The 18258-nt window shown below is 36.9% G+C and overlaps 1 protein-coding gene and 1 long non-coding RNA gene across 5 annotated transcripts; both read left to right on the top strand.

Moving 5' to 3' along the window:
* Nucleotides 1–7489: 7489 nt before the first annotated feature.
* On the top strand, nucleotides 7490–8697 carry LOC121882180. Its single transcript, XR_006092033.1, has 4 exons — nucleotides 7490–7575; nucleotides 7659–7687; nucleotides 8132–8200; nucleotides 8304–8697. It is a non-coding gene; the product is annotated as an uncharacterized LOC121882180 (long non-coding RNA).
* A 1144-nt stretch (nucleotides 8698–9841) lies between these two features.
* On the top strand, nucleotides 9842–17066 carry LOC121882120 (homeodomain-interacting protein kinase 2-like). Of its 4 annotated transcripts, none has more exons than XM_042390146.1 (11): nucleotides 9842–10888; nucleotides 11221–11412; nucleotides 11504–11685; nucleotides 11819–11939; nucleotides 12471–12581; nucleotides 12739–12810; nucleotides 12895–13055; nucleotides 13910–14026; nucleotides 16153–16278; nucleotides 16432–16533; nucleotides 16956–17066. In XM_042390146.1, exons 1-11 carry the CDS (start codon nucleotides 10700–10702, stop codon nucleotides 17029–17031), a joined length of 1449 nt encoding a protein of 482 aa, XP_042246080.1. In that variant the 5' UTR covers nucleotides 9842–10699; the 3' UTR covers nucleotides 17032–17066. The 4 variants fall into 4 exon arrangements, 3 of the variants coding, with proteins under 3 accessions (XP_042246080.1, XP_042246082.1, XP_042246079.1); XM_042390145.1 differs by having other exon boundaries at nucleotides 9845–10888; nucleotides 16396–16533; XR_006092017.1 differs by lacking the exon at nucleotides 16956–17066 and having other exon boundaries at nucleotides 9843–10888; nucleotides 16176–16278; nucleotides 16396–16484.
* Nucleotides 17067–18258: the final 1192 nt, after the last annotated feature.

The following is an 18258-nucleotide window of genomic DNA, read 5'->3' as shown; positions in this document are numbered from 1 at the left end:
CACCTCTCATTTCTCAGAAAACCTCAAAGATACAATGAGGAACTAACAGGTCTCAGACCACTAAAACATCATCTTATCTGTTCTTTTACAGCTGCTACAGTATCACCATGTTGCACCATGTTGAGCATCAAGAGTCAAAGTTTGACTCTTCACCTGTCTGTTCATGTGTGCTGTCAGACGTCACCATGAATCCTGTCTGTTTTCTAATAAACACTATCTACAGAAAAGAAGAGCTGCATTATTGCAAACATTTATCTTAACTAACAATCTGCACACGCTCAACTTCCTCAATTCTTATCTTCTTCCTTTCAGGAGGTCAGACACGTCATTGTCACAAATGCATCATGGGACTGGACACAGTGTGCACTTGAGACAAAATATGAGCCTTAATATACAGTAGTTTGCTTCTTACAGCATCAGATTGCCTCAATTTCTCTTTAAAAGGCAGAAACATATTCCTTTGTCTTGTAATCAGTGACACATAATCATATCTCCATCCTACATGTTCATCCTGTTCAATCTTTGTCAGGCTGCTGTGACCTCCAGCAGCATTTATCTTACTTAACAGTCTTCACACGTTCAACTTCCTCTTCTTCTTTTCAGGAGGTTAAACACGTCGTTGTCACAAATACACCGTGGGAACGAACACAGTGTGCACTTGTTGAATCTTAATATGGTTGAATATGGCTGCTCTGACTGCAGAAACATATTTCTTTACCTTGTGATCCGTGATTATATCCCAGTTTCACAGGATCTTTGTCAGACAGCTGTGACATCTGACCTCTGACCTCTTTAGTGCTGCTTACCCGTCATATTACTGATCAAGAAATGTGAGTCAATGTCTTGTCAGTCACAGTGAATAAGAACTAAACTGTCAAAAGTAAATATGTTAATTAGTTTTTGGTTGCAAAAAACTCTGATCAGTCTGCCTACATACAGTCCAGACAGTAAGTATTTGGACATTTACAGTTACAGTTACTACTCTAATTAAAGCTGAGACTTGGTACTTTAATGCAGTATTCATTGTTTTATTACAGATTGAATGTGCTGAAACACAGAAACTGAAGAACAAAAACTGTGTAGCTGTCCAAATACTTACTGCCTGGACTGTACATGCAGCAGAGTGAGGAAGAGGAAGTGACACACGTACAAATGACAGGAAGAAGACGCCTTACTTCACACATTACTTTAGAGACTGCGACAGTTAAGAGAACCAGAGATCGATGAGAGAGAGAAGCAGGATGGTTGAATTCAGACGGATTCAAATGTTGTTTCTGATACTGGTGCTTCAGTTTTCAGGTAAGAAAAAAAGATTAATTTAGTATTTTATTAACCTTCTTAAATTGAGACGAGTATGTTGTTAGTTGTTAATATGTTGAGTTTAATGAGCTGAAAACTGAAGATGAGACACATTTAGAAAGTTCTGTTGTATCTAAAATGATCCTCACACTAACAATGAACATGACAGTCATATTTCTATTTATTTCAGTTAATTGTTCATATTCCTCTCTCATATCTCTCAGCAGCCATAACTGGACAATATTCCTCCTTCACTGTCAGAGATGGAGATGAAGTTACTTTGCATTGTGAAAATGTGTTAAAGGATAAAGATAAATGTGACAGAACTACCTGGGTCTTCAGTCATTCAAGAAGCACAGCAGTAGTAGAGCTGATTAAACTTGGGCAGATTGGTGAAAAAGCCAAAGCTAAATCAGACAGACTGAGTGTTACAGCGAACTGTTCTCTGGTTATAAAGAAGGTCACAGTTGAGGATGCTGGTCTTTACTTCTGCAGACAGTTCAAATCAGACAAACAACAAGGTCAAAACTCTGATGTTGATCTGTCTGTTGTTACCAGTGAGTATTTACATCATAATGTTTTCAGCTCAAACTGTCTTGTTAGAACAATATACTGAAACATTACAATAATTATGATTACAGTGATGAAGTTAATCTGACTCTTGTTGTCTTTCTCTCACAATATCTCCATCTTCACCAGTGACTGAACATAAGGACACTGATAAGGCAAAGATAAGCTGCTCTGTGTCGACATATGATAAGTGCAGACACACAGTGAAGTTGTTGTATCAGGGTAACAATTTGGACAAAGATAACAAAGACTTGAAGACATCACAGTCTACCTGTTCAGCCACTGTGTCCTTCCTGACTTCTCATTTTATTTGCACATCAAATCATGAGTTACTGAAGTGTAATGTCACAGATCCCAACAATGGAAAAGTGCAGCTGTATAACATCAGTCCTCAGTTGTCATGTGAGAAACCAGGTGAGAAGATGATGAGCTGTTTAAAATCACTTTATTATCATATGAAAAATAACAAAACTGCATTTATTTATTTGATGTATTTTAAGTTTTAGGATGATATAAATGTTTCTCATTTAGTCACAGCAGATGGTGAACAATGTGTTTTTGTCTCATTTTAAAGTTTGTTGGTTTTTGTTATTTAATCTGTCAGGTGTGGCTGAAACAGCAACAGAACCTGAAACAATGACATCAACAACACAAGAAGGTGAGCAACAAAGTCACTCATATGTATACAACATTTTATTCAATGTATTCAACCACTGCTGCCCCGGCAATATGTGAAAACAGCTGTTTACTAGTGTAGATGTAGACATTCTTTCCCAAAGACTTTTAATCAGTTCAAATTGCAAAAAGTGTATTGTGACACATAATGACAGAAAAGTGCAGCTGTTTATCTTCAGCTGTTGGACCACAGTTGAGAAATCAGGTGAGAATATGATGAGCTGTTTAAAATCACTTCAGACTGAGTCAAAATGATCACTTTGTTAAGGTTAGAGAAACATGTAGGGCGGGTTAAGTTAATATTTCCTTAAAATTAGGGGACCTTCATCGTCATGGCAACAGTAATCACCATGGGGTTAAGGTTACGGGAAGACTGTAGTTATGTTCTTTTAAAAACCTGTCCTGACTCTTGGTTAGAAACAGAAAATGTCACTTGCAGCAAAATCCACAGTCCACTTTTTATAAATTAGGATCAAAGCAGCCACCTCCGAATGAAGAAATTTGTAAACTTATATATAGATCATGTGAACTGCACCACTTCTCTGGGTCATAATTACTACGGCCACTAGATGGCATCTGTCACTCAAACAGAAATATAGGTAGTTTTTGGCTGACTGACATTACCACCTTTTCTGACATTTTTTTTTTTTGAGAGGACAGGCTCAGAAAAACCTGTTTCAATGTTCATTTGGGCGTCTGACTGTTGTTTTAAGGCAGACTTTAAAAACTGTGAACCCGTCCTTTAACCCAGACAGGCACATTAAGGTGATTGGCTTCTTGCAAATATAATGTAGAATTCAATTCAATTTTATTTATATAGCACCAAATCACAACAAAAGTCATCTCAGGGCACTTTTCACATGGAGCAGGTCTAGACCGTACTCTTTAATTTACAGAGAGAGAGAGACCCAATAATTCCCCCATGAGCAAGCACTTGGCCACAGCGGTAAGGAAAAACTCCCCTTTAATGGGAAGAAACCTCAAGCAGAACCCGGCTCTAGATGGGCGGCCATCTGCTTTGACCGGTTGGGTTGAGAGAGAGAGGAGAGGGTGTGGGGGGGTGGGGACACAGAGAAGCAGAACAGCAACAGCGACAACAAGAGATACATGACTAGCAGCAACAAACAGCAACAACAACCGGAACAGCTGGTGAAGGACAAAAGAAAGAAATCAACACGTCAGCATGGTTTATGGGGTTTCCTACAGATGAGAAAGCACAAAGAACTCCGAGGAAGAAGGAAAGTTAGTAACATGCATTAATGGTAAAAGAATACATACGGATGGAGAAGAGGAGAGAGGAACTCAGTGCATCATGGGAAGTCCCCCGGCAGTCTAGGCCTATAGCAGCGTAACTAAGGGCTGATCCAAGGCGAGCGTGGTCAGCCCTAACTATAAGCTTTATCAAAAAGGAAAGTTTTAAGCCTACTCTTAAGTGCAGAGAGGGTGTCTGCCCCCCCGGACCAAATCTGGAAGATGGTTCCACAAGAGAGGAGCCTGATAGCTGAAGGCTCTGCCTCTCATTAGAATAATATTCCATTAATGCATTTATACTTTTGGTGTGTTCACAGTGTACATAACACCACAGTGCACAGTTCAATTCAGATTCTGAACACATAAAAACACTAAAAAACACCACAACACATAGGAAAAGCAAAGTAAGATTCAGTCAGTTATGTTTATGTATTATTTTAATGTATCACTACGTTTTTAAACACTTTGGTCCAGACTGAAAAATCTCCACAACTATTGGATGGATCGCCATGAATGCTAATCTAAGATAGTAAACATGGCACATGTACAAACATCATTTTATTTACACATCAATTCATGAGTTATTGAAGTGTGAAGTCACAGATCTCAACAATGGAAAAGTGCAGCTGTATAACTTCATTCCTCAGTTGTCTGGTGAGAAACCAGGTGAGAAGATGATGAGCTGTTTAAAATCACTTTATTCTGATATGAAAAATGACAAAACTGCATTTATTTATTTGGTGTATTTTAAGTTTTAGGTTGATATAAATGTTTCTCATTTAGTCACAGCAGATGGTGAACAATGTGTTTTTGTCTCATTTTAAAGTTTGTTGGTTTTTGTTATTTAATCTGTCAGGTGTGGCTGAAACAACAACAGAACCTGAAACAACATCAACAACAACACAAGAAGGTGAGCAACAAAGTCACTCATATGTATTCAACATTTTATTCAATGTATTCAACCACTGCTGCCCCGGCAATATGTGAAAACAGCTGTTTACTAGTGTAGATGTAGACATTCTTTCCCAAAGACTTTTAATCAGTTCAAATTGCAAAAAGTGTATTGTGACACATAATGACAGAAAAGTGCAGCTGTTTATCTTCAGCTGTTGGACCACAGTTGAGAAAACAGGTGAGAATATGATGAGCTGTTTAAAATCACTTCAGACTGATGTAAAGATTTACATAAAATTTTGTGTGTTTTATAGATTTGAAGTTTTAAGATGATATTCTTTCTCATTGAGGTACTGCAGATGATAAACATGAAGTATTTTCTAATTGTATAATTTCTGGGCTTTGTTCATTTGTCCAGGTGCAGACGCCATAACAGCAACAACTGAATCAACAACAATTCAAAGCAGCACAAAGGCAGCTACAACCATAACACCTGCAACCAAAGATGCTACAATTACACCACAAGGTAACTCAACATTTTCTGTATGTTTCTTTACAGTATCTCTCTCTGTTACTTTATTTGACTAACTGAGAAAGCTGAAGCCTCATATTATCTTCCAACCCCGTCTACTATAAATTACATATACTGTATGTCATATACTGAACACTGACCAAGCACTTTATTAGGAACAACAACAGCTCTGCCATAAATTCTACTTTTACAAAGTTTATATAGTTTCAATTTTCGTTGACATTGTCAGAAAGGTGATAATTCTACTTTATGTTAATATTTAGTTCATAGTGGATGGTGATGTACTGGAGTGTATTATATTGAAAAGTGTTCCTAATATTTTGCCTCCCTCATGTATGTTAATGGGGTGGAAAAAATATTAGGAACACTTTTCAATATAATGCACTTTTGGTAGAAACATAATGCCGGTTGAATTAAGTTTCCTCTCAACAAAATGTTAATTAACATATTTTACAAATCACAAAACTGTTGATATTGAACATATGAGAGAAATGTTCAGAGACAATGTAGTCCAGCGTAGTTTCCATTAAAATACCCGATCATGCAGTATATCCACTAGAAGAAACCATAGAAATATTAAACTTTGTATGATGATGTTTAGGCGCTGGCAGCACTTTGTTAAGGTTGGGGAAAGATCATGGTCTTGCTTTAATACAGAAAAAAGTCTGCAGTGACTTAAGCATAACATATTTAAGCATGTTGTTAAGTTACCCCATTCTCTGGTGCTTCGTGTACGTCCGTCAGCCACCACAACCACCTCCCTGCGACTTCAGACTGATAATTTAATTGTATAGCTTCATTCATTCGAAAAAGTGTTGCCTCTGATCGTGATCCAGGCAGTGATTTGCTAACACAGTGTAACTGGGAAAACAATTTAATTGTATATGAACGTCATTTCTAGGAGACATGGTTGTACCAACAGATAAACCTTTAAACACATTCTTGCTCAAAACGAGGACTGTTGGTTTTGATCCCCATCACTTATAATGTAAGTGCATTATGAAGGTAAGTATTGATTACAGCAAGAAAAACCAACAATCCTCCAAATTAAACAACCGAATATGTGGTTTGACCATGTGACTCCAGAACAACACATATGAGCATTTTCTACTCTGGTGTCTATATCAGCAGTAATCAGCAGGGCGTCATCATTTGTCTGTGCTTTCCAAAACTGTCACACATCACTGTTAAACAATAATGATGTTTTATGATGTGACAATGCTGTGGTTCAGGTCTGGTTAGGTTTAGGGAAAGATCATGGTTTGAGTTAAAATGATCACTTTGTTAATGTTAGAGAAATATGTTAGGTGAGTTAAAGTTACTACTTCCTTAAAATTAGGCGACCTTCATTGTCATGGCAACAGTAAATATGGTACATGTACAAACATTACACCTGCTAAACATCAGCATGTCAGCTTTGTCATTGTGAGCATGTTAGCATGAGTCATTAGCATGGCTGTATACAGTTTAAAAACAGTAGAATAGATGCAGGTGAGGACGCAATGACAGCAACAATTATATCAACTACAACAATGGAAGAAAGCACAAAAGCAGAGACAACAAAGACCTGAAAGTGCCTGCAAACAATGATACCCAACAAGGTAGAAACTGAACATTTAGCATATACTTCTCTAACTCACATTCAGATTCAAAGGGCTTTATTGGCATGACCATAATCAGATACAGTTTTGCCAAAACACTATATGAATACTTGATTTATAATACATTTAGAACATTGTTACTAAAAGGAAAGAGTGAAAAGGAAAAGTACATATAGGCACTCATTTATGTAAAAAATCATGTGTTGGAAACCTATAACAGCAGATTCAACATCTCTTTTTTAAAAAAACTGGATTATTTTTATACATAAACCAATAATGCCATGTCTCTCTGTCTTCCTCTTTTAAAGTCTAAAGTGTGAATACTGTTATGATGCAATGAAGTATGAGTGTCAAACTAATGTTTGGCTGTGAGTAAAGATATTATCTTCATCAGTCAGTCAGTCTCAGTCAGTGTTCAAACACATGTCTGAGTAAATGGTCGAGTGTTTAGTAATGCTCCTCACAGTCAATATTTGCAAATCAGTATTTTGAAGTTGAATTGGATTGTTTTTGCTCAAGACATGATAACAGTAGAAAACTAAGGTTTGTGTGAGGGAAACAATAGTAGTAGTGAGTGAATTCTCTCCTAGTTTAGCAGCAGGATTTTGAACAGAACAGAAAGCTGCAGCCTGAATGTTTTTAATGTTTTCTTTCTCTTTCCAGGTCGGTGGTGGTACATCATTGTGGCTGTAGGTTTAGCAGCACTCTTACTAACTGTTGTTGTGGTTGTCATCAGACGGAAGAAAACTACAGGTGAGAAAGTCCACAGATGAAACTTTTTGAAAAACCTGGATTTTCAGTGTTGAAACTAAAGTCGACTCTCTTTTGTCTTTCAGGGAACAACATACAGATGGATGAAAACACTGTGAGTTTAAAATTCAATCATCAGGTTTATATGATGATTATTATGATTATTATTGTGATTATATGATTGATATTATAAGACTTTGTAGAGCAAACATCATTGTTATTTTAAGTTCTGTAGTTAAAAGAGAAGAAGAATAAACAGTACTGACTGTGTTGTGACACTAAAAGTTAAAAGAGATCAGATGAGTCAGGGACTGAGCTTAAACCCTGCAGGGACTCAGTCTTTTTCAGAGATCGCACACTACACCCAGTACAACATTACATTTACTTGTATTTGTTTTCCATAATGTGGCAGTATGATAGAAACTCTTGAGTCTAACTGCCGTCTGCAAGATAGAAGAAGACAGAATACAACTAGAATTTAACTGAACTGAACTGAAGAGGTGAGTCAGTATAAATCCACATGTTACTGAGCAGCCATCATGTTGTCTTCACTGTGTAGGATGATCCTGAAGGTGGTGTTTCCTACGCCTCCATCAGCTACACAAGGAAGACCGACAGTAAAACCCGGGTAGGAAGTCTGATGTTTCTGTTGTCTTTCAACATGTGGCAGTGTGTTGTGGTGGATTTCACATAGACGTATCTTGTGTAATTTATGTTGTGCTGTTTCTCAGGTTCGGGGCAAAGATGATGCTGATGAAGATGATGCAGTGACCTATAGCACTGTAAAAGCTTCCTCCTCTTCTGCTGCAGCCTCCACTGATCCCAGTAGCCTCTACGCTACCGCCTAACCAAACAAACCAAACTCACGTCATCACATGATTCATTTTTTATGATCAGTTTCAGAATGTTTTGCTGTAAAAAAGCTGTTTATCCAGAAGGGGTGTCTAAGTTAAGTAGTAGCAAAATGTAAAAAAGGAGAAGTAATAATGCAAAATTCTTGAAATATAAATTAGCATAAGATATGTTACATTTTACTTGATGAACCTGCTATCAAACGCTTATTGTGCTCAGTGACGGATGTGGTAGCATTGTAGTTCAAGTTTTAAAATCTTGTTTTCATTTTTAAACTTGTTGCCTGTAATGATTTTTGTTTTGAATAATTTATCAAGGATTATTCATTTTATTAATTTTAAAATGCTTTTATTCTTTATTTACAGCATATATTTTCTCAGTTTAGTATCACCGTTAATTGTTTGATATGCATTAATTTGACCATTTATGTCTTTGTTTAGTCAGTTTTGAATATCCTGGTATGAAAGTGTTCAAAGCAAACTGAAAACAGTTGGGATGGGGCAGTCTTAAGGATAAATTGGATAATTCTATGAATTTACAAAAGAATACTGTATAAAACAAGCCATTATTTAAATTTGGTGGAAAGGTATTTCTGCATTGTTTTTCATTTTTTTGTGCACATTTATACATTTATTTAGCATTCTAGCAATATTTTATATATTTTTTGTTTTTATTTTACAACAGTTGGACTGTAAAAATGCAGATAATGTCTACAGTAAATATCTGTATTTTTAAAAAAAATTCTTTGTAGAATAACTTAAGGGTTTGTTTTGCTTTTTTACCAATATTTGACAGTAAGTGTTTTTTTTTACTTTTTTACCTTTTTTTAAAACTTTTTTTTTTACATTAACTTTAAAGTAAAAAAACAGAAAGTTGCCTTAATTTTACATAGGGTGTGTATTATTTGTATTTTTACATAGAATTCAATGTAACGTAACATTCAAGACCATTAAGTAATTGAAAAATCCTGTTAAAAATCCTATAATATTCCATTATATTAATTTACAGATTACAGCCTTCTTGCCTTGGTGAATATTTTTAATAAAAATAATTTACTGTGTTTTTATGGCATTTACATTTAATGTAGAAAAAAAAAAGTAAAATAATACAGTAAATCTCTGTGAAATAACTTTTTTTTTTACAGTGCACTTTAGGAACAGTCATAAAATTTCTAAAAGAAAGGTTAAAGGTGTTTTTACTGCTCTCCGATGTAAAAATGGGTCAAATTTCACCTGAACAGTATGTGGGGGTTAACATGGTACTTTTACTTTTAATACTTTAAGTAAAATGAGTAATATTTCTGTAATTTTACTTGAGTGAGATTTTAAATGCACAGCCTTTTCTTGTAATGAAGTATTTTGACATTATGGTATTGTAAGTAAAGTATCTGAGTACTTCTTCTACTCTCTAAGTGATTCGGATTTGTTCCATCTATGACATCAGAAAAGTGCTCCAAGTTCTGTGAATATTGGTACACAGAATGTCATCACAGAGGACTGAGAATATAGAACAAAATTCAACCAGTTTAACCAAACCAAAGAAGTGAATGAGGAAGAGCTTAACTGAACAATACTGGACTGAGCAGAACAAACTGAACAGAACAGAGGATCCAACAAAGACTGAACAGAAAACCAGGACTAAAATACAAACTGAACAAATGAGGAAATGGGAAACAGGCAAGGAGCTGATTGGCTGGGGGAAACACAGGGCTGATGAGGCTGATGCAGGGCAGGTGTGGGGGAAACACAGGGAGCACACAATCACTGCTCTCCATTCCTCACACCCAGTGAAAAAACAAAGGTGATTGAATATTTTCAGTTTTTCGCCCTAAATTTTGGAATAGTTTGCTACTAACAATTAGATCTTACCCATCCACTGATATCTTTAAACCTCGTCTAAAGACACATCTCTTCTCTTTAGTCTCTTAATTGTCATCTTGAAGACATTTCTAACCACACTCTGGCTTTGTTTCTTTGTATTTTATTTGTTGTTTGTGCAATGCTGTTTGTGATTTTATCAATATATTCTATGCTTTTATTCATTTACTTGTATCCTCTTATTTAAATCTGTGTTTTTATTTGATCCTTCCTGTGTTTATATTTGATCATTCATGTGTTTTTGTTTGATTGTAACCATCAATCAAATAATCCCATAATTCAATCTCTCTGTGAAGCACTTTGGTCAACGGTTGTTGTTTTTATGTGCCATATTAATAAATTGACTAGACTTGACTTGGTTTTTACTAATCATTCTTCTTGAGAAATATAAATCTACTATGGCATCAGACAGACACAATCCACCTCCTAAAAAAAACACTCTGTCCTTCAAACTCCCCACAAACTACAAATGTCTGGAAATTGTGGGGAAGGGAAGCTTTGGAGTTGTGGCAAAATGTTATAAACGAGACTCCGGGGAGACTGTGGCTGTAAAAATATCCAGAAACACCAGCAATGCAAAGAAAGAGGTGAGTGAGTTACTTCATTGATTTTGGATGTAAAACAGTATCTTAATTTTAATTTAATTTCTACAAAATGCACCTGCAGTCAGTACCAAGAAATATTATAGGAAAAGTATATAAATATACTGTATTAGTTTGTGTAAAAGTGACAGTTTTCATGGACTTACTGTAAATCAATAAGATGGCTTTTATATATTAAAATATTGAGATTTATCAGCAGTGCTTTCTCTGTCTGCACTCCTGCCTTGTACGTAAGTAGACCTGTTTTTTATGGGAGGGGCTTCAAAGGAACATATCGACTACTAGTAAAGCAAATAAAATTTGTCACATATCTCCAGTTGTCAATGCTGCAAAACCTCATGAGGCAAGAACTGGATAAGCACAACATTGTCCGGTTTCAAGAGTGGTTCCAAATGGACAAAAGAACTGCACTGGTGTTTGAGATACTAGACATCAGCCTTCATGATCGCTGGAGAAAGAGAATTTTAGTTCCTATTCAGTTACAGGATGTCAGAACTGTCGTCCAGCAGGTACAACATTAAAAAAACAAGCAAAACTAAAAGCTCTGATCTGTTTTAAACTGTGGTAGAAGCTCTGAATCATATTATTTTTTTCTTGCAGCTGGCCACTGCGCTCAATGCTCTGAAGAACGTTGGTGTGATCCACACAGATATCAAAATGGACAATATCATGCTGGTGGATCATCTCAGACTGCCCTTCAGGGTGAAGCTTATTGACTTTGGCTTGGCAATTCTCAGATCAGAAGCCCGACAGGGAGGTTTATATCAAACTTGTTACTGCAGGTGAGGCTCCGAGAAACTATGCAATACTATGTTTGCAGATTACTAGTTTGTAGGATATTTGTGCTCTGTGCTAAGTTGTAATTTTATCACACAGAATATAATAATATTCCTCATTCTTGTGGTCCACTTTCAGGTCACCAGAAATTATTCTAGGGGCACCGTTCTCTGAGGCAATTGACATGTGGTCGCTGGGGTGTGTTATGGCGGCAATGCTTGGTGTGATCCTTTTCCCTGGGACCTCTGAACATGACTTGGCAAGTAATTTACTCTCACTGGTCTTTGATTTCTTTCTATTGTGACAGAATTGCTCCACCCGTCTATTCTCACCTGAGCGGTTAGGCTTTTCTCTTTTATACCTTGGTTTTATTTCAGTGGTTTTGGCCAGTATTCCTATCCGTTGTTTAGCATCCTCACAATGGTTAACAGTGCATTTTGAAGCTTTTAGCACAATGTGCTGTGTATGTATAACCCCTTATAAACACAACCTGTAATACTTAGTGTTTACCCCTCTTCAAAGATTCAGAAAGATGAATAAATGTGACTCAGCCTCGGTAATTTATTCAGAATTCTTATAATTAACTTTAATTTCTTTAAATTGTCCTTTTAAAATATAAAACTTTTTTGCTCCTTTGTTTTATGTCTGATTTATTGTAAGTCTTATCTACTGTCTCTGACAAGCTGGGAGAAGTTGTAATTCTAAATATTATTGTTGGTATTTTAAATATTATGAGTGTAGCCACGTAAAATGCCCTGTGTAATATCTTTACATACCACTTTAACTCCAGATAAGATACATGATCGACCTCTTCGGCCAACCAGATGATAACTATCTGGATTCAGGGATGAAATCAAGACTGTTTTTTGAAAAACAGTCTAGCGGTCGGTGGAGTTTGAAGGTACGACAATACCCCCTCTTGATATTTCCATACCATCCTCACTGTTCTCTTTACTCAATTAAGAGTAGTCCCAAAATGTTCTTGCACTTCGCTAATAATTTACAACCATCAACAATTTAAAGAGGGTAACTAAGATAAACCTTTACCTTTCTTTTAGATAGGCGAAGATACTGAGAACCCCAAATACCAGAGGACCTACAAATTCCGCTCTCTGGATGCTCTGAAAAAGGTAAGTGTTTAGTAGCTCTTGAAAAGCCAATTTCAGTAATTTTCTATCAATGAACCGAGATGGTAACAGTGACTGTTTAATTAGCTGGATTTGGATGACGAGGCCCAGGCAGAAGTGGCGGACAGATGGGAGTGCATCGAGCTCTTAAAAGAGATGCTCAAAATGAATCCAGGAGAGAGGATTTCCCCGAGCCAAGTCCTCAGCCATCCCTTTATTATCAAGAGCCATCTGAAGGATATCTCTCTGTGAGTGTGTGTGCTTCTTTGTATGTTTAGATGTGAGTATTGATTATCAGAGCAGCAGCCAGTAAGTTAGAAAGAATGTGTCATTTATCAAAGTTAGTAGACAACAAAATAAATAGACGCTAACTTTCATTAATGTTTGATTAATATGAGATTTCCTGTTCCTGACAAAATCCACAGTCCTCCTTCTGTGCAAAAAATGTATTTAAAAGTTTATCTGAAGCTAATTTGAAGCTTCAGCGTCCAAATGAGTCAAATCAAGTAGATATCTTTCAACGTTACAGTCTTTTTAGTGCCAAAGTCCCTCTTTTTGTTACTATACTTACACCGCAGTATAAATCATTTAACCGCAAGTTTAGCTATACCATGCTACTATTTTGCAAAACTAAGGGCTATCAATTATCAATATTAATTCAAATTCAAGTTTATTTATATAGCACCATCTCATACAAAAGCAGTTCAAAGTGCTTTTCATAAAAGAAGAAACAGCAAAAATGTGCAAATAAACAGAAACATCATGCATACATACAGATAAAAATCACATAAACATACATGCATATGTTCATACAAACAAACATACTGTTCAAATATGGTGCGATCATTTAAGAAAAATGCTCGACTCAACAGGAAGGTCTTTAGTTTGCTTTTAAAAGAACACAGTGTTGGAGCAGGTTATTTTAAGTCTTTATCATAAACAGAGCTTATCTAATGGCATAAACAATCCTCAAGCATCATCTCTTGGGTGTCTGTCAGTCACATGTAGGCTATCCGTACATAGTTACGCCTCATTCGTTTTATGATCACAGCTGCATGTTGTGCCAATGATCTTCAACTAACAGCTTGTATGAAATCTTCAGGTCGACATACACATCGCCCCCAGAGTATGTGGATGAGTGGCCCAGGGAGTCCAAGAAGAGCAGCTGTCAAGGTCTGTGGACGACAGCCAGGGAGGAAATTTCCAAGACCAGTAACTGGTAGGCCAACACAGGGTTAGCTAGATAGATTTATTTCACAACAATAAAAGTACAGACAAGTTTCTCAGTCTGAACAGATAGAGGAGGCTACTTCACAGCCACGAAACACGTTTTTAAGTTTAAGCTTTCAAGGTTGTGGCTCGTAAATTATATATTTTTCCTGATTGTCAACAAATTCCATGAAAAGACCAAACCAACAATCCGTTATCCATCTCTCAGTACTTTCCATCTTCCCCAAGTTCTCTGTGGTTCTCAAGCCCAAAAACTTTTTTACAGGAGATATTTTCACGTGTCATAGCAGGAAAACTGGTGTAAGTTAATAATTATCAGTTTAGCTTTACCAGTTTAAGTAGCCAGTCATTGTGCATGCTGGTGCTCTGGACACGGTTTACTGATAAACTTGATAAAATAGATATCATTAATGATATCAAATTACACCTGTGCTTAAGTCAAAATGGCTGCTGTGAATATGGTTGGTTCTTAGTTAAAGTTAGCATTAGCACTCCATTTAGTTATGTGGAATAAGAAGCTGACTTAGCCAGATGTTGGTTTGTTTAAAATTGATTTTTCAAATAACAGCTTGGTAAAAATGAGTACATAAATTTAGTTTGAGCTTTGCGGTACGGTAACAGTAGCTAGGCTACCTTGTGAACTAACGCTAGTGTTCACTTGATTTATCTCTCTTAGATGTCTCATTGAAACGGTGGCTTCTGGAGTCCATAGATCACACAGCCACAGTTTGTTTGGGTTGGTTTTTAGCTCTGTTTTATAGATACTGATAATGTTACATGCTGTTTTAATGGAAACTATATGTTTCTACAGTATAAATATTATTTTCTTTATGGTAGAAAAGGCACCAAAAAATCAGATTCTGGTCTTAACTCAATTTTGAACAAATATGTAGTTACTGTGTTTTGGCCTCGTGTGACACAGCAATACAGTTTTGGAGGTAAATCTAATTACCATTAGAAAGCTAGTTAGCAGGACATGCTAATGATTAAGTTACAGCAGACAAAAATACAATCCATCTTTTACTCAAGAGCAAACAGGAAAAAAGAATACAAGATTGTGTTTTTGGAATTTGAGGCCAAAAAGAAAGAAATGATCCAAACTGTTTAGATTAGAGCTTTATTCATCATCACCGTTTAGTTGTTTGGTCCATAAAAAATGTTTTTCTTAAATGACTCAAAGTGATTAAACAGTTATCAAAATATTTGGCGATTAATTTAATATCTGGCAGCTAACAGATTAATCAACTAATGGTTGCAGCTTCACTTTGGATACTGATTATTACTCTTCTTAGACCTGCTGCACGCTGCTTCAGCATGTTGAGAGAGTCAAACTCTGACTCTTCCTGTCTACATGCAGTTGCTTATCTATATTATTACAATCAAGGAAGCGGTTCAGCAAACAGTTTATGAACAATCAGATCACACGCATGTTAATATATGTATTTTGCCCAGTTTGTTCATTTACTAACACTATGATAATAATAGTAAAATCTCTTTGTCTTATAAGTGGCTTGAATACATTTCAACATGTGATTTGTTTTGAAAAATGATTGTGGGTGTTATTATGTTCCATTAAAAAATAAAGTTTGTTATTTTAAAAAAAAAACCTTTATTCAGGGGAGTTTCTCTGAGAGCAGTGGTCTCTTTTTCAGGAACGCCCTGATCACATTCACACAGTAACACATTCATAGCTGGAAGCTGCCCAGTAAAACCACAGTCTGATCTGCTGCCACTGAGCAGCTCCACTGGAGCAGTTCTGGGTTGAGGGTTTCGCTCAAGTAGTGGGTAGTAATGAGGGAGGGGCAAGCACAGCTAACAGCCCTCCAGTCACTCATGCTTTGTCTCTTTTATTTATTAATGGTGAAAACAGATGTACCAAATTAGTTGTGTTTTGCTGCAGGGTTGCTTCTTGTTTATAGTTAATTGTGATTAGTAACATACTCTATAATGGATATAATGTTTTAATCAATGGTGCAAGGATGGGTGGGTTTCAGGCAGCTGTCTACTGTGTTTGTGATCCATAGGGAGTTTGGTGCTTCCCCTGAATCAGTGCCTTTGATTGGCAGCAGTTGTCTCTTGTGTGAGAGATCTCTATCATCTGTCTTCTTTCAAAAGCTCTGTTGGCATCTTCTGGTCAGCTTTAACTACGATAAAACACCAAGACGTCCTGGATCAGCCCACTAACTCAGGCAGATCTCAAGTGATTTGGATGACAGCAGACGTGCTTGAGAGCATCGACAGGTAGGTTATACACTTATATCTGTGTGGTCAAAGTTTGGCACACGGCACAACCAACCTCTGCGATTCTAATGTATGCATGTATGACTTTGGAGCCTCCCCTGAATCACTTTCCAACAGCACTGCTGACATCTTCCACTCCTCTTTAACAACAAGTCCACCGGAGGATGTCCCGGATCAGCTGATGAATTCAGAAAACAGCAGCTCTCCAGAAGATTGGACAACAGCCAGGGAGGAGTTTTCTGAGAACGTTAACAGGTACGCCAACACACTTGTGACCCTGAAGGAATACTGGTGAGTGTTCCTGCCAAAAACAGCTGTTAATTGTGTTAATATGGGATGAAAGTTATCCTCCTGTGTGACTTTATGGAAAGAACGAACTTGATTCTACAGTATATAATATGAATCTAACCCTGCATGCACTTTTCCTCCTTCGCTTCAGTCTGTGCACAGCACTCGATGGGACTAATTGTTATTTTTTCCCACGTTGCAGAGGACATTTTACTGATTGTAATCAATAGTATGACATATTATTATCTGGTTAAGTCTGGTCTGGTAAGTCCATTGGCTCTATAATCACTGGCATTAAATGTAACAACTGAAAAGACTGAAGAATGGTTGTTGCCTCAGACATGTGTTTATTGGACCTGTGATTAATTGCACATGTTTTTATTCAACAGCTCTCCTGGACTTTTCTGGTCAATGTCTCCTCTTGAAGATTTCCTGGATTTTCCCACCGATTCAGGAACATCTTGAGAGATCTGTATGATGGCAGAAAAGGATGTCTTTGAGAACAGGAAGGTTACAAAGTTCCCACCATGTAATTATCTTCATTTATTATCATCAGTTAAGTTTAGCATCTGTCGCGGCATGAACCATCCTGATCTCTTCCATTTACATAATGAGTGTGAGGCCTCCCCTGAATCAGTGCCTTTAATTAGTTTTATGATCACGGTTGCCTGTTGTGTGAGAGATTGACTTTATGAGTCCTCTTTGAACAGCTTTGCTGACATCTTGTGGTCAGCGTTAACTACTAAACAACATGAACATGTCCTGGATCAGCTGACGGAGTTACATGACAAGAGCTTCCCAGAAGATTGGATGACGGACAGGAAGGAGTGTTCTGACAGCTTCAACAGGTACGCCGGTGCACAGTTAATTTGCTGTCAAAACAACATCATGAGGACAAAAGAAATCTCCAGGAAAATACAGTATGTTACAAGTTAATTGAAAAATACCAACCATAGGAAAGGATAAAAGACAATTTCCACAGTGCTGCACATCACTCACTTCATTACTGAATCAGGCCAGAACCAGTTCTTGTTTGAAAGTCACAGAGTTTGTCTAAAACTAGGAATTATCTGGCTGTTATTGTTCCAGATCCTTTTAATCTTTTATTATTATCTTTTATTATTGAGTATCTCCCAACCAAATCCAGTCAGTTTTCCCCTTCATATTACAGTACAGCTGCACAGCATAGTGAGGCCTCTTATTCAAATACAGTCATATTAGTAAAGACATTTTAATCAGTTTGACAGCAGAATAGCTCTACTTTAGACAGTCAGACCACCTCTCTTCCTGTCTGGTGTGAATTATATACAGAAGTTCAGCTGCAGTTTTTCCAACCAGCAGCAGCACCTGTGAAAAAAAGCTTCACCTGCAAAATGTCACTAAAAGTCTTTCAGTCCAGGGGTTTTGCTCCTGTGTAGGAGACGAGGAGCATTGTCTCATGATCCATCCAAGCTCAGAGTAAAACATTAAAGAATTTGGCATATTTGCAGACAGCAGAACATCCTCACAAACTGTCTGTGTAAGAAGTACAGTTGTGAGGTGAGGGAGGTTACCAGAGGCTTGTAGACAGTCTTACACAGCTACAGGAAACACTAACAGTTGCATCTTTCTTTTATTTCCAACACGCAGGCAACTTGTATCTACATCTCACCAGAGGGTGGCGCCAGAGATCCTTCACAACATGTGCAACTC

The sequence above is a fragment of the Thunnus maccoyii genome, chromosome 17 (assembly GCF_910596095.1).
Source record: "Thunnus maccoyii chromosome 17, fThuMac1.1, whole genome shotgun sequence".
Classification (NCBI taxonomy): Eukaryota; Metazoa; Chordata; class Actinopteri; order Scombriformes; family Scombridae; genus Thunnus; species Thunnus maccoyii.
This window is presented reverse-complemented; position numbering and strand designations above follow the sequence as displayed.